The 17,315-nt window shown below is 45.2% G+C and overlaps 1 protein-coding gene across 3 annotated transcripts in view; it reads left to right on the top strand.

The window, feature by feature from the left end:
- RYK (receptor like tyrosine kinase) overlaps window positions 1–17,315 on the top strand; it is a 157,065-nt gene that overhangs the window by 115,169 nt on the left and 24,581 nt on the right. For all 3 annotated transcript variants that reach the window (XM_084639041.1, XM_084639043.1, XM_084639042.1), the window contains one exon: window positions 13,394–13,463. In XM_084639041.1, the coding sequence (XP_084495167.1) occupies window positions 13,394–13,463 (70 nt within the window). The remainder of the gene's footprint in view (window positions 1–13,393; window positions 13,464–17,315) is intronic.

A 17,315-nucleotide genomic window follows, 5' to 3' on the forward strand; every position in this document is an offset into this window, starting at 1 on the left:
CCCTCCTACGGCGCTGCTACAGCCGTGCCGCCGCGCAGCACAGAGCACTGTGTCAGGCCGGGCTCTGCAGCTGCACTGCCCCAGGAGCTCACAGCCCTGCCGCCTAGAGTACTGTGCCAGTGGCACAGTGAGCTGAGGCTGTGGGGGAGGGGGAACGGCAGGGGAGGGGCTGGGGGCTAGCCTCACAGCAGCAGAGATTCACAGTTCCCTGCAGGAATCCCCGTACCCTCTCCGTCTCACAAAATGTGCGGCGCTGGTGTATTCAGCTCTGTGAATACGGCCCCTGCCTAAGGACACTGCAGCACATGCTGCATGTGCGGGAGCTGACCCGCTCTTACCTGCTGTCATGGGCAGTGGGTGAAGCTGCCACTTGGGAAGGCTAGCTCCCCACCTCGCCTCTTCTGCCTTTTGCTCCACCCTCTCCCCTCTGTCTACCTCCTCTCGTCCCTCCCCCACCCTGCTCACCCCCTTCCAGCCAAGTCCCTGAACCCAAATGAAGCAAATGACATTTGTAAAAAACACTCTTCTGCAATTTCTTTCTAAAGAAAATGAAGCATGTTTTCCACTGCATGCCAGAAGGTGAAGACTGGACATGTAGAAGGTACCTAATTAAAAGCTCTAAATTTGGGAATAAAAAATGTCAGTCACGGGTTTTTTTTATGCCCTGAAGTTTGTCCAAGATTTATTTGCAAAAACTGTGTAGGAAGGGTGAGTCAGCTGTCTTGCTGAATACAACATCAAATATTATGGAATACATGTTGTAGCTCTTCTGTTTTACATTTTCTTAATCAGGGTTTCTAAGCTGATTTTATATTTTAAATGTACTCTTAAACCTTCATAAAGTAATCATTCCAGATTACTACATATTTAACTCACTGAAACAAAGACATTATTTTGAATTAATCAGTCACAGAGGTTTAGCGTGTTTATAACAATGTTCATTGCTTTTAGAAAAAGGGAACACTAATTTACTTTGTGTGATCTCCATAATAGACATGTTTATGAAATTTCACCAACTTTAAAAAATATGTTTCCAAAGATTTTAGGCATAACAAAGGATTTTGTATCTTACTAGTTACTGATTTTGCTGGAGGGTTCTCTTAAAACTAGTTCATCAGATAGTCAGAAGTAAAGAAAGGGAAACTTTGTCCAGCTATCTGGAAGGAAAGGGGTGTTGTCCCTTTAACGGCTCTCTTCAATGGGGGCGGGGCGTTTGAAGGGAGAAAGGGATAGACCGAAAGGACAGGAAGACTTTGAAAGCAGGGTTTTTTTTACTATAGTAATTAAAATATCTATTTTAGATAAGGGTGGTCTTTTGAAGGATTTGTTTGAAAACCTATGTCTGAAGATCCAACCATTTAAGGCTTACAATGATTGTGCATTTAAAAATCTGTGCAAGGATTTTTTAGAGATGTGATTTTATAATCTTCACAAACTCACTAATGAAATATTTTTAAAGCAAATTTTAAACTAAAGTCCTGTAGACTGACATGTTCTGAGTAAATATTACAGTAATGCACAACTGTTTTTGTCAGTAAATTCAGAAACTGACAGTATATGCCTGGGACTTGGCAAAAGCCTGTTAAATGGCTTCATTACCACTTGAATGGTTCTTTAACAGTTTAAATGTTGTGCTAATAGGTCCGGCAGGCTGGAAGGCTTTTTCACTTTTAAGTTACTAGGGGTATGTCTTCACTACCCGCCACATCGGCGGGCAGCGATCGATCCAGTGGGGATCGATTTATCGCTTCTAGTCTAGATGCGATAGATCGACCCCCGAGCACTCTCCCGTCGACTCCTGTACTCCGGCGAGAGGCACAGGCAGAGTCGACGGGGGAGCGGCAGCAGTCGACTCACCACGGTGAGGACACCACGGTAAGTCGATCTTACAGTCTCTGCACAGCAGTCTCTCTCCTCCTCCCCCCCCCCCCCCCGCCTAGACCCCTGCAGCAGCAGCCGGCTTTGCTTGCCTACCAATTCCACATTGATGGTTCTGTGATTCCCTCAGAGTTCTCCCACATCCTCCTCAGCTACCTCAGCAGCATCTTCAGTACCTCTGTGAGCTCTCCATGCTGAGAAATGTCATAGGTTTCTGGAGCTGGTGTGCTGTCTACACTGGCACTTTACAACACTGAAACTTGCAGTGCTCAGGGGGGTGTTTTTTCACACCCCTGAGCAAGAAAGTTTCAGCACTGTAAAGTGCCAGTGTAGACCAGCTCCTAAATTCAAAGTTGCAACTTGACACATGAATTCAGTGTCATAGTCTTGGAGAATGTGGTCTCTTAATAGCACTGCCCATAAACAAGAGGCTTTGATACAAGAGATTTGACATATGATTTCAATCACAGAATTGCCCTATGTCTCAAGTAGAGGAAGTTAAGATCACTCTAAGGAGTTACCATAGTTCAGCCTCAGTGTAAAGATTCCCCACAGTGCTAGCACTACAGGTGCTGGGCGGCATCCTGCCAAATGTTATAAGAACATAATAACCCTATGCCAAAGGAAGTAGGCGCTGAAGAGCTTTGTGTGTGCTGTTGTGAGTTCTATCCAAAGTACAGCACAATTGATTCAGGACAATTGTAGAACTTCACTATATATAATTCTAGATCCTCCAGGGGCCCAAATAGACACTGTCAAAATTGTTCTTTATTACATGAATGTCAGGACATTCAAAGCAGGATAGCTGTGGGAGCTTCTAGGTGCTTGGAATTCTTGAAAATCAAGCTACTTATTTTGGTTCCTAAATATGGACTTATGACCCCAATTATATCACCATTTTTTAATGTCTTGGCCAGTATAACTAATGGAAAAAATAGCAATTAAAATGAATTATAATAACTGCAACAGGGTAATTGCATTATTTCTATCCATTTATCCTTTTGGCCATGAGTCATTCTTCCAAAGAAACTTTGGAAGTCGTGGACCAGATTCTTTTGAACTACAACTGGTGTAAATCCAGAATAATTACATTGACTCGCATGTGGTTCTATACATTGCCGTTGGTATAACTCAGAGCAGGATTTGGCTTTGTGCTCCTATTGTTTGTCCTGAATGTGTTCCATTTATATAATTTTGTTTTCCTGCAGAAACAGGTTGACTTATAGAAAACAAGGAAATAATATTAATAAGAATACACAATACGGATGCTGGAACTGTTTCACAAGATAAGATTTGGATTTCCGTATATACTTGAATGGGAGTCAATCATTCTTGGGGAGCCCTACCCCAAAAATACAATGTTCTTTCTGAGCTGAGAGGAAACAGTGGAACATACCGTAGTTTTTCAGTGAGCCATTGTTGGATTTAATGATGGAGAGAGGAAGGGCATTGACAAAGCAATATACTGTGCAACAGTATTACTGTGAAGAGATGGATGAATTCACTGTCACTGTAGGAGTTTTTTCTAAACTGGCTTAACTTGTTCTGTAGACTTTACAGCCAATTTAAACTTTTTTCTGACCTGGAACACTAGATTATTGCAACGTAACTTCTAATTTTAAAATACCCAAAAACTAGTTATGTGAGTGCAGGGTCAATTCCTCTTTCTGTGAAGGTATAAAAGCCAAGCTTACAGGTTTTAAAATAAAACATAAAATTCAACAATCTCTTTCCTCACAATGTAGTAGTTCTGGGCTCAACTGTAGCGGGAGTGAAATTGGTAATTAAAGTTGCCTATGCATTATTCTGAGATCTCATTTCCAGTGGCCTATAACTTCTTGTAACTTAAGTTTTGGCCTGGAATTTTCTAAGCATAGTCTTTCCTGGAGGGTGCATTTTTCTGGAAAGTGTGAGCAAAAAGAATGGTTCAGCTATTCATAAGAACAAATTTTAACAGTCTCAGTCTGGTAAATGAGAGTGCTGTATTGCTTCGGTAACTCCGGCCATGTCTATGCTACAGACTTTAGTCAACTTAAGCTGCTTTAATTATATCGGTTGTGCGTGTCCACCCAACTCCTTGTGTCGGCAGAGTGTCCACAGTCTGTGCCCTTGCATCGACAAAGAGAGTATAGCATTGTGGGTAGCTATCTCACTGTGCAACTCACCACCTTCTGCCAGTGGGAGATCTGGGAACAGATTGCAGTGCACCATGGGGGCATGCTCACTGTCTCATGATGCAGTTCTTTCTGTCCCATCATTCCATGGACTTCTGACCTTGTTTTGTGCTGTTTTTGAACAGCTCCTGTAAACTGTACTCCCTCCATCTCTGCCTGAAAGCATGGATCCTGAACTGCTGGCCAGTCTGGTGATCAGCGTTAGGGACACAATGCAGCTGGTCATGCAGTGTTTCATGAGCTGTGGAACAAAGTAAATATGTGGTGCCTGCCCCGCTATGGGCAATGGAAAGAAATAATTCAAAATTGTTGCTGGCATTCACAGAGCAGCTGCACACAGTGAACTGTCAGTATTGGGCTCAGGAAATGAGCACTGAGTGGTGGGATCAGATCTTGATGCAGGTTTGAGATGACGAGCGATGACTGCAGAAGTTTTGGATATGTAAAGCCATCTTCCCGGAATTGTGTGCGCCGCTTACCTCAGCAAAGCAGCACAAGGACACCAGAATGAGGGCTGCCCTCACAGTGGAAAAGCGAGTGGCAATCGCTGTGTGGAAGCTGGCAACTCCAGACTGCTACTGATCAGTTGCGAATCCGTTTGGAATTAGAAAGTCCACCATAGGGGTTGTCAGATTTCAGAGTAGCAGCTGTGTTAGTCTGTATCTGCAAAAAGAAAAGGAGGACTTGTGGCACCTTAGAGACTAACCAATTTATTTGAGCATAAGCTTTCGTGAGCTAGAGCTCACTTCATCGGATGCATGCAGTGGAAAATACAGTGGGGAGATTTATATACACAGAGAACATGAAACAATAGGTGTTTCCATACACACTGTAATAAGAGTGATCACTTAAGGTGAGCTATTACCAGCAGGAGAGTGGGGGGGGGGGGACCTTTTGTAGTGATAATGAAGGTAGGCCATTTCCAGCAATTGACAAGAACGTCTGAGGAACAGTGGCGGGTGGGAGGGGGGAATAAACATGGGGAAATAGTTTTACTTTGTGTAATGACCCATCCACTCCCAGTCTTTATTCAAGCCTAAGTTAGTTGTATCCAGTTTGCAAATTAATTCCAATTCAGCAGTCTCTCTCTGGAGTCAGTTTTTGAAGTTTTTTGTTGAAGAATTGCCACTTTTAGGTCTAATTGAGTGACCAAAGAGATTGAAGTGTTCTCCGACTGGTTTTTGAATGTTATAATTCTTGACATCTGATTTGTGTCCATTTATTCTTTTACGTAGAGACTGTCCAGTTTGGCCAATGTACGTGGCAGAGGGGCATTGCTGGCACATAATGCTGTATATCACATTGGTAGATGTGCAGGTGAACGAGCCTCTGATAGTGTGGCTGATGTGATTAGGCCTTATGATGATGTCCCCTGAATAGATATGTGGACAGAGTTGGCAACGGGCTTTGTTGCAAGGATAGGTTCCTGGGTTAGTGGTTCTGTTGTGTGGTATGTGGTTGCTGGTGAGTATTTGCTTCAGGTTGGGGGCTGTCTGTAAGCAAGGACTGGCCTGTCTCCCAAGATCTGTGAGAGTGATGGGTCATCCTTCAGGATAGGTTGTAGATCCTTGATGCGTTGGAGAGGTTTTAGTTGGGGGCTGAAGGTGACGGCTAGTGGCGTTCTGTTATTTTCTTTGTTGGGCCTGTCCTGTAGTAGGTGACTTCTGGGTACTCTTCTGGCTCTGTCAATCTGTTTCTTCACTTCAGCAGGTGGGTATTGTAGTTGTAAGAACGCTTGATAGAGATCTTGTAGGTGTTTGTCTCTGTCTGAGGGGTTTGGAGCAAATGCGATTGTATCATAGAGCTTGGTTGTAGACAATGGATCGTGTGGTGTGGTCTGGATGAAAACTGGAGGCATGTAGGTAAGCATAGCGGTCAGCAGGTTTCCGGTATAGGGTGGTGGTTATGTGACCATCGCTTATTAGCACCGTAGTGTCCAGGAAGTGGATCTCTTGTGTGGACTGATCCAGGCTGAGGTTGATGGTGGGATGGAAATTGTTGAAATCATGGTGGAATTCCTTAAGGGCTTCTTTTCCATGGGTCCAGATGATGATGTCATCAGTGTAGCACAAGTAGAGTAGGGGCATTAGGGGACGAGAGCTGAGGAAGCGTTGTTCTCAGTCAGCCATAAAAATGTTGGCATACTGTGGGGCCATGCGGGTACCCATAGCAGTGCCGCTGATTTGAAGGTATACATTGTCCCCAAATGTGAAATAGTTATGTGTGTAGAGCCATTAATTGCCTCCTGCTATGAAGGACTGAGACTTTGACTAATGTGCAGGAAATACTTTATAGCTTTGCAGCACTGGGATTCCCTAACTGTAGCGGGGCGATAGATGGCACACATATCTCAATTTTGTCCCCAGACCATCTTGCGATGGCATAAATCAATCATAAGAGCTACTTCTCCATGGTTTTGCAGGCGCTGGTGGATCATTGGGGTGTTTCACTGACATCAATGTGGATTGGTCAGGGAAGATTCATGATGCATGCATCTTTAGGAACATTGGACTGTATAGAAAGCTGCATGCTGAGACTTTCTTTCAAGACCAGAAGATTCCAATGGGGGATGTGGAAATGCCATAGTGATCCTGGGAGACCTCACCTACACCTTGCTGCCCTGGCTCACAAAGCCTTACACAGGAAACCTAGATAACAGCAAGAAGCACTTCAACAGCAGGCTCAGCTGGTGCCAAATGACTGCTGAATGTGCCTTTGGCAGATTAAAAAGTCATTGGTGGTGCCTTTTTGGCAGATCAGATCTCAATGAGGACAATATTCTGATGGTCGTAGCAGCCTGCTGTGCTCTGCATAATATTTGCGGAGCGAAGGGGGAAAAGCTTCCCCAGGCATGGAGCGCTGAGGTGGATCACCTGGTTGCTGATTTTGGGCAGCCAGATACTAGGGCAATTAGAGGGGCTCAGTGGGGGGCTATTCAAATCAAGGAGGCTTTGAAGGAGCATTTTGACAATGAGCCCCAGCAATGTTCCCTCTAATTTTTTCCATCCATGTGCGGAATACATTTTATGTGCACCGAGGTATATGTCTGTGTGTTCCACCAGTAGAAACAAAAAACCTAGATATAATATATATTTAAAAAAAGTTATCATAGGGATAATTACTCCAGCTAGGACAAGTTAGGCATTTTAGTACTCAGTACTCTAAGAATTAAATTTTAAGTGTTAGAGAAGTAAAAATTATGAAATGCATAGACCAGTCAAAACATTAAAATAACACTTTGAAAGAATAAAATTACAGAGAATATATGTATATGCAGGAAGTTCCAAGAAGTAACAACAATAATAATACAAGTATGTTTTGGGAGGTGAGTGTGAAAGTGTGTGTGTGAGAGAGAGAGAGAGAGAGAGACAGTGTGTGTGTGGGGGGCGGGGGGAGGCTGCTGGGGAAAGCCTTGCACTGTCTCTCTAAGATGCTCACTGAAAGTCTCCTGCTCTGTTCTGAGCCCTGTTGTCTCCCCTCCCCTGCTCTGTGAAGTTGGGGTACATGGAGTGGGGGAGAGAGAGTGAGTGTGTGTGTGAGAGAGACACTGAGCTGGCTGCTGGGGAAATCTCAGAAAAAGTGCACAGTCTCTTTAAGAAAGGCACACTCTCAAACCGCAACAGCTCCAAGTTCTCCTGAGCCAGGCTGTCCCCTCTGCCATGCTCTGCGGAGAAGGGGTACAGTGGAGGGGGACACCCTAACATCAGCACCCTCCCCGCCCCCCTGGCTCTGCACAGCCAGCAGGAGGGTCCCGAGAGCAGCTGCAGGATGGAGCAATGTGGGGGAAAGGCACCTGAACACATGCTGCTGGCTGTGTGTGCTCTGCTATCAGCTGGGCAGCACTTACATCTCTCCTGCGTGGCTTCCCGAGTGCACAGCTTACAGGGAACACAGAGCCCCAGTAATGTGTCTTTGTGATACATTTGGCCAGGCAATGTTTACTTGCAGCCTTGAATGACCCCCATAATGCTTTCTTCCTGAGCTTTAATTGTAGTGAGCTAATGTTCCTGCCTATAGCCACTGTCTGAATTTTAGCAGCAAATACCGTGTGCATGACACACAGACTCATTTTGTTTCAAAGACTACACTTTAATTAAAGGATAAAATGCCTTTTTGTTTGTTTGCTTGCTTGCTTGCAAACAGGACATACCAGTGAGGGACAGTCTCTCAGTTAAGGCTCTCACAGCTGTAACTCCAGCTTTCATCGTGAAACCAGTCTCTAGGGAGGGAGTGCAAAGGGTACTGCAAAGGAACAGGAACATGTGAGGAATGTGTTGAGGGAGTTTGGGGAGGGCATGGAATAGCGTTCTGTATTGGCTGCAGGGGGAGTCGTGTACAGATGTGCTCAGACTGCAGCGCTGTAAGAGATTTGAGTATCTCTGTCTGGCTCTCCAGTAGCTTTATCATCCTCTCCTGCTTCTGTGTCCTTTCAAGGCTATCCAATCTGAATTTGTCTTCCTCCACACTCTTGTTTTGCTATCTGCTGTATCTGTTGACTGCAGCACTTCATGAAACATATCGTCCTTACTCCTGCTGGTTCAACTCCTTATCAGATGGAGGTGCTCCGCCGCTGTGTAGGAGTTGGTCCTCAAGGACACATCTGCAGGAAACAATAAACAGAGACAGTATTGTGAGTGGACACACTGTGAATCACAAAAGTCTCACACACCTCTTTCTCATTGTTCCTTGGCTTGCACACAGCTCAGCGAGAGTCCCAAATATGGTGAGTTCAGTGCTGGAAGGGGGGATGGGCAAAAAGGGACAAAAGGTCTGGAGTTTTGTGAAGAGGGTGTTAGCCGACGGCCAAGGATGTTTGGTGAGGTGCCAGCTATGCCCGTTTATACCATCCGTGACTTTAACCGCTAGGACGCAGTGTCCCTTCGCGGCGGGCAGCCCGGGCTAGGCTGACGGATGCCCCAAGGTCCTAACCACCCGTGACTTTAACTGCTAGAGCTCAGAGCTCCTTCGCAGCGGGCAGTCAATACTGACTGACAGGTGCCCCAATGGCAGCACTAAGAGCCTCTCCACACCCGTGACTTTAACTGCTAGAGCTCAGAGCTCCTTCGCAGCGGGCAGCCAGGATTGACTGACAGGTGCCCCAAGAGTTTGCCCCGTGGAGGCGGCACAACTCAACGCTAGGCTCTTAGTACTCTCACCTAATGGCCAGGCTTTAGAGCCAAAACGGCTGAGGTTCTTTAATTGTGTTGGCTGCTTTACAGTAAACCAGAGAAACAAGTCAGGCTTATGCATAAATGGTTACCAAAATTTATTAAGCTATATTCTAATCATGTGGTTACAAAATTGCTAGTGCCTACTTATTTAAATGTAGAGATGTTACACACACAAACAAGTTACAAAACTGAAGCCACAATCCCAAAGAAAGAAAACAAAGTATAGAGCTCTATTTCAAAATATGTGTACACTAAAGATAGGAGATCAGGTGTGGGTGCTTCTTACCCTCCTTGCATCTCTCGATTCCAGCGGTGCCAAGCCAGGATCGGTCACTCAATTCCGCGGAAAGACGAATAAGGGACAAGGCGTAGGGACCCTCTTAGCTGCAGAAGCCTTGGGAGGCTGTCACTTACCTGACCAGCAGATAGATAGTGAAAATCACTCAAGAATCATGGTGCTGTAGGTCCCCTACTTATACCTCTGTACTCCTTTATTCTCTTTCTCCTTTCTTATGCCAAATTGAGGCTGGTCTGTCTGGGCGACGCCAGCTTTCGCAAGAGTAGTTTACACTTGCAAGGGAGAGAAACAATAAGTTTCGACTACTGGACATTTCTTTTATCAGGGTAAATATTTTCCCACCTAGGATGTTGGTGTGTGTGCATCACGCTATTTAGTTGGGGCTAAGAGCCATGTCTGTCACAGGGCCTCTGCCTGCTGTGAGCTTAATCGTCGTATCTGTTCCCAGAGGCACATTGTAGCAGCACACCTGTGCTTTCACAGCTTCAAAGGCTGGGCTGGAATATATGTTAAGTGCCCTGTTCCTGCTTCCTCCTGTGTTTCCAGCAATGCTGGTCTGAGGGGTGGGGCGGCTGTCTGGCTACAGAGGGTCACTACATGTACTTAGGGAGAGTATTCTAAATATTGCACTCTTTTCCATAAGCTGGGGTAATTGAATCCAATATCTCACTCCTGAGAGTAACCTAGGATGCAAGGGTACTGCTCCTGGATGTGTGCGGCTTCAGACAGGGTCCACATGTTCACCTGTATGCCACTTTGGTCCCTGCAGAAATAATTGCCAGTTAGCATGGCAAAGTTTCCTACAGCATGGGGAAGGAACAAGGCAGCTCTGCCAAGGAACCTTGTGGGGAGGATTACAGAGTACCTACAGGAAAGCTTCCTAGAGATCATGATGGAGGATTCCTGGGACAAACTTCTCCACTGGTCCCCCACTGCATAGCTGTGTAGGCTCTGTTAATTTCTATCCCTTATCTCTCCTCGGTCATATAACAAAGTAAATGAGACCTCAGTCTCCTATCATTGTGCATATCAAAGTAAAAGGCATGCTTACCAGAGCTTGTCTCTTCTGCTTCATGCACACCAGAGCCAGCGTGCTGGGACTGGCTAGACCCCTCCAGAGTCAAAATTAGGTCCTGGCTTGCCATGTCACCAGACAACCCTATCACATGTCCCATGTCCCCCTCCAACTCCACTTCCTCATCCATCACTTGGTCTTTGGGATTGACTCTGCTGGCTATTGCCTCCAGTCCCCCTGAAGTATCCACGGGGCTCTCAGCAGTGGCACTGAGGTCACCACTGAGTATGGCTGCAGCTTCTCATAAAAGCAGCATGTCTTTGGTGCCACACCAGAGCGATGGTTGGCCTTCCTTGCCTTCTGGTATGCTTGCCTCAGCTCCTTGATCTTAACATAGCATTGCTGTGTGTCCCTTTTGTGTCCCGTGTCCTGCATGCCACAAGCAATCTGCACGTAGATATCAAAATTCCTACAGCTTGAGCGAAGCTGCAACGGTACAGCCTCCTCTCCCTACAGATCCAACAGCTCTGGTGTACTCCAAGCAGGACCATGTCTGTTGCGGAAATCAGCATGGTCAGCTGGGAACATGCTGTGTGAACAGTCCAGGCTGAGCAAAGGAAGAGGAATTTCAGAAATTCCTGGGCCTCTAAATGGGGGTGGGCACATGCGTGTGTAACTGCAGGGCAGCGGAGTTCAAACTGCTGACCAGAGTGGTCATGATGGGCATTGTGGGGCACCTCCTGGAGGCCAGTTAAGGCGATATAAGTAAGCTCAGTGTCTCCACTGATGCTGTGTCACTCTGCGCCACAAAAAGCTCTATGTTGCTTGTTGACGTGGTTTTATTTTGTTGATGTAGCAAAGGAGTTATATTGGTGAGAGGAGTGTTTCAGGGTGTACACTCCCACTGTTTTGTCGATGAAAGCTAACTTTTGTCAACAAAATTCTGTAGTGTAGACAAGCCTCCATCTTAATAAAATGTTGAGGTTTCTCTCATTTGGTGCACAAGACTACATAGGAATTTTTGTCTCCTTCACTGCATATTTAAATCGCTTATCAGAAAGCTCACCATACCCTTTCATAACATGAGACTTATAAAGCCTTATAAAACTAGGAAATGCTCAATTAAGGCCTCAGCAGCATATACCCCCCCAAAAGCCTCCTGTTGCAAGAAATACTACACAGATTTCTATATTCTGCAAAATGCAGTTAAGGTGCAGCTTCTCCCACAAGATAACCTTAATTCTGCCCTGTGGGAGTGGGAGTACCTTACTCCTCCCCATTTCCTCTCTGCTACCAATGCTCCAAATTAGGACTCCTGTTCAAACAGTCCAGTGCGATCTTCAGTGTGGCCTGTGTACCAGCACTGATATGGGGAGAAATCATACTGAGCACACTAAGCTGCTTCAGGTCTTTGCTTCCAGCAGCATAACCACAAATAGAGACTAACAGTCCACTAGAGGATTTTGTACAGTGACTGTCCTGTTGTAAAGGGTGCCAGGTAGGGAGAAAATGATATATATTCCTGAAGAAGAGCTCTGTGTAGCTCAAAAGCTTGTCTTTCACCAATAGAAGTTGATCCAAGAAAAGATATCCCCTTGCCCACCTTCTCTCTAATATCCTGGGACGAGCACAGCAAAATTTATCCCTGTGATACTTGTCCCAAGCACCTTCCTTTCCCTCTTCCCCTCCCCCTCCAACCTCTTTACCTACATACACATTCACCAATTGACTCTACTCCCTTTTTCACTTAACCAAACCAATTCTCATTGCTCCCTCCCAGCTCAGAAGGTTTTCAGACACCTGTCTCTCTGCTCAGAAACACCCACTCCTGCCTCACTGGGAAACTCTAATGTTTCCGGGCAGGAAGTGCTACAGGTGAGGGTTTGTAGTAATCAAACATAGGATTGCTATTAAAAAAATTGTCATATCAGATTAAACCAGTGATTCACTATCCTTGTCAAAAGTTAATCAATACCAGATATTGCAGATTAAGGTATGGCCCCCTCATAATGGCCATTAATAAAGTAACATGCCCTTACAGGAAACTCTGCTCACACCAACCAGTTGACTTACCTCCTAGGTACAAGGGTTTACATTTTACATTTGTATCTTATTTAATCTAACTGAATTTTAGGCACCCATGTGAACAAGATGACAATTTGAACCCTACCAAGCTCGGACTCAGTATCTTGTGGAAGTGAATTCCATAGGTTGGCTATGCATATGTGAGGGTAGGAAGGATTCTGGAGCAGTTGTAAGAAAGCTTCAGTAAGGGATTTTCCACAATACGTTTGTGGAATCCTTGTTTTGTTTTTAAAAGGACATTTAAAAAAATTAGGAGAGGAAATGTATAAACTTCAAAATGAGGGTGTTTTTTTTTTTTTTTAAATTGGTCAGTTTTTTCTTCGCTGTAATATGTGATTGTTGTAGAGTTCTCGCTGTAAGTGCATGGGTTATTTTTTGTGAGTGGTGGTGAAAGAAGGGAGGAGTGTTATAAAAATAGCCATCAAAACTCACCTACCTTACTTGATATTTAGTTAAAATTAATAAATCTAATAATAAATCAAATTAGGTATTCTTTAGCATGCAGTTGAAGCATGAAAAAATATCTAGTATATCCACAGCTGGCTACAAGCTGAAAATAAAGACAATATTTAATGCTGATAACTACTTTTGCATTCACTTTAGAAGGATCTTGGGTCTGTCTATTCACTTGATTTATTTAAACTGGCCTATTGAAAATCAGTTTTGGTCACTTGTGCACGTGCCTATTTAACCCGTTTTGTAAAAAATTACACTTTAGTTTGTTTCCAGAACGAGTAATGGTCACAGTTCCTTCTTGTCTTGTCTTTTTTAGATCAAGCCTCAGAAGTGCAAGTGACAATGATGCTGACAGAAAGCTGTAAACTCCGAGGCCTTCATCACAGGTCAGTACTGATACTTTAAAGCCTCTTATGGTGAGAGTGAAATTAAATTTATATCCATGTGTATTGAAGATAATATTTAAGCGGCTTTTCAGTGTTAAAAATTTCAGAAACAAATCACTTCCAAACTTAAATGAACAGTACTTCAGCCAAAAAATGTTTGGCAAAGTTATAAAAAGCTGAAAAGGCTCTTTAAGAATGAACACTAAAGTAAAGAGCATTTAGCATGCACCTTTTAGCACCTCACAATCCCATGAAGTGCTGCAGGCACTTGCTCCAGAGACTATATAAATTAACAGGTTTGTTACATGTGCTGTCTTGCTGATGCTGAAGAAGGCAGCGTATGTGCTGTCAGACTTACATCCCATCCACACCCCTGTTATCTTCCAGCCATAGCCAGTAGCACACAGTCATCACAAAATCCTGCCAATAATTCCTGTACACCACTGTGACATACACACTCCAGACTATCTGTATCACCCCTCTAACCTGGGGTGCCCTTTACACTGCTTTGCTACTCTAGCTTCCAGCATGGGCTGCTCACAAACAGCCTCCAGAATGCAGGTCAAACCCAGCTACGTCTGTGTGCTGCAGCTAACCAGCCATGCTTTGGCTCTTGCTAGCCTTGATTATATTGTGGGGGTGTCCCCAAGACACCCCCAGGCCTAATTTCTTGCCAGAAATGTGTGTTCTGTACTGCCCAGCTCTCTTCTGGACAGTACAAGCTTATTTAAAGACTGTCATTTTATTAATAGAAATTATATGCACACATCTTGTTATCCCAAAGGGAGTTTCCCAGACACTTCAGTTTAAACACACTGGGTTAGATAAAACAAGTTTATTAACTACAGAGAGAGAGATTTTAAATGTGTACAAGTAATGAATCCTAAAAGTCAGAAATGGTTACGAGAAAAATAAAGATAAAATGCAACTAGTGCCTAACTTAACAAACTATATTAAATTCAAAGCACAGTTTCTCACCACATGATCTCAACAGTCTTACTGGACAAACTTCTTAGGCCAGGACCATTTCTGTTTAATGGCTGCTTCCTTTGTCCGTACTCACGCAATGAATAAATTAATGGTGGGGAAGTGGGGGTGCCTTGGGATGTCTGCATCTTCTTATAGTCCTGTCCTTCCTGTGGGAAGCATTTCCACCTGGGAGCAAGGAGAACAGGCAGTCTGTGTGGAAGGGGACTTTCTGTGCTGTTTCTTTACTAAGATGTAGATTTTTTTTTTTTTTGTGCCCCTTTCCTGCCAAAGAATGGCTGCTTAGCAAGTAGTTGGTCCATCAGCCTTGTTTACACCTGTCTGAGGCATCAGCTTGCCCTTTGTCTCTGAGAAACTGGTTTGGCTGTTCCCTAGACATCTCCGGAAAACTTACTGGCCACGTCTACACTGCAAAATTAAGTCAATCTGACTTGCGTCAACATACAACTGCCACAGTAATTACACCACTTGTGCACTCTTTACGCTTTACTCCTGGTATTGGCGGTGCACATCCTCACCAGGAGCACTTGTATCAATTGTACTGTCAGTGTAGGGCATTTGTAGGACAGCTCCTGAAAGCCAGTAACTGTCAATGTAAATAACACCAGACTACATCGACCTTGACTACACTGCTCATGGAGATAAGTCAATGTAGTCGGGCAGTTACGTTGGTGAGAATGAAATTAAATGTAGACACTTCACAGGTCGACATAAGTAGCCTTGCATTGACCAAACTCTGTAGAGTAGACCAAACCTTAGGGCTGGTCTACATTACCATGGTAAATAGATCTAAGTTACGTGAATAATGTAACTGAAGTCGATGTAGCTACATCCACTTAACCCCGGTGTCTACACTCCACTGTGTCGATGGGAGATGCTCTCCAATTGATTTAGCATATCTTCACCAGACCTGTTAAATTGACACAACTGCATCGATCGCAGCAGTGCCAGTTTAGCCTTAGTCATGATCTCAGCTTACGTTTATAACTTCACATATAATGCTGCTGCATACATATTGCCATGATGTTATTGATCAGAAAATTGAGTTTTTAAATGATATCTCAGAACGCATGCTTGGTACAAAGATTATTACAGTAGTGTATATAGCAGGGGTCTCTCACACTCGGCCCACAGGCTGCATGCAGCCCGCGGAGTTACGGAGTTATTTCTTGGGGCCCACCAGCTGCCCGCGACCCCCCCCCCCCCAGCATTTACCTAGAGTGGCTCCGGCCCGGTGTGCACCGGGGGCAGGGCAGGCTCCCTGCCTGCTTGCCTTGCCCCCGTGCCGCTCCAGGAAGCGGCCAGGACCTGGAGGAGAGGGGGCACAGCAGTCTGTGTGTTGCCTTGGCCGTGCCTCCAGGCACCACCCCCAACAACTCCCATTGGCTGCGGTTCCCCGTTCCCAGAGTCCGCCCCCTGAATCCCTCCTGCAGCCGAACCCCCTGCCGCACCCCGGACCCCTCCTGCACCCCACCCGTGTTCCGCACCCCGACCCCCTGCCCTGAGCCCTCTGCCGCACCCCGTACCTCTCCCGCACCCCGCATGCCTCCTGTCCCACCCCTCCTGCACCCTGACCCCTGGCCACATCCCGCACCCCTCCTGCACCCGAGCCCCCTGCCACACCCTGCACCCCTCGGGGGCAGGGAAGGGACGGAGTTGGGGGTGGGGATTTCGGGGAAGGAGTTGCAATGGGAGCAGGGAAGAGGTGGGGCAGGGGCGGGGCCTCATGGAAGGGGTGGAGTGGGGGCGGGGCCAGGGGGTCAGTGATGCAGCCCTCGGGCCAATGTACTAGTCCTCAGGTAGCCCTTGTGGTCATTTGAGTTTGAGACCCCTGGTATATAGGGTGTGGAGTTGGGTACATTCTGTCACCTACATTCTATCACTACCTATACATCACGCTATTAAGTATTCTTACATATCAAGAGATAAATCCTCCCAGTAGTGTTATGACAATGATCTACAAGGAGTGCAATGGATGCAAAAAAAGGATAAGCCTCCAGGCAGTACTATGTGTTGCTAAATAGGAAGAATCTAGGATGTAAGTATGCTTAATAGCATGAGTGTAGTGTACATGAATTATTGTCATGATTTTGTGGGGTCTGTATTCTAGGGAATTATGTACGTCATCCAAGACAATCTTCATTCACTGGGGTTTGAGATGTCACTGAGTGCTTCAATTGGTCTTCAGAATCCTTTACTGGTAATGGCATGTGAGCAGGAAGGAATCCAGTTAGACATTCAAATCCAGCTTAACATTCAAGTCTCACGTATTAGCAATTGAACAATCTTGTAATCTGAAGGAGTTTGATATGGAAATCATTGAAACACAAAGAAGATCCACCCTGCCTTTTTAAGTCACTTTTCTTTGCAGAGTCATGCTTAATTTAAAATTCTAGTTTAAGGCTAAAAAGATAGATTGGATTAAAGGAAATAAACAAAATAATGCTTCCCATGAAAATGCTCAAATGTATCAGTGTAAAAGTATATTTCCTTTTTTCTCCCTTCTCCCCCAATCTGATTTCTGTGTTTAGATTGTAAACTTTTTCTGGGGAGGGGCTCTTACTGTATATATATGTATATTTGTATGTATGTATTGTGACAAAGTTCCTCCTCTGCCCTGGTGGGTCCTGTGCTTATTGGCGGATTTGCTTGTCTCAGAGGTTCATGGCAGCCCTCAATTTGGCCACTTTCATGGCTCAAATCTGCCATTCACTCAGTTAGCCTCATCACTGGCCAGCATGGGGAAAAGGAAGAACAATCCACCTAGTGGATCAGGGAACAGGCCAGAGACCTTCCCCTCTGATGGAACCCACAATCCAGGTCAACTCTTCCGGTATCAAGTAGGGAGTTGGAGGGATGGGGAGA

This window comes from Lepidochelys olivacea, assembly GCF_965140295.1.
Source record: "Lepidochelys olivacea isolate rLepOli2 genome assembly, chromosome: 9".
NCBI classification, from domain to species: Eukaryota; Metazoa; Chordata; order Testudines; family Cheloniidae; genus Lepidochelys; species Lepidochelys olivacea.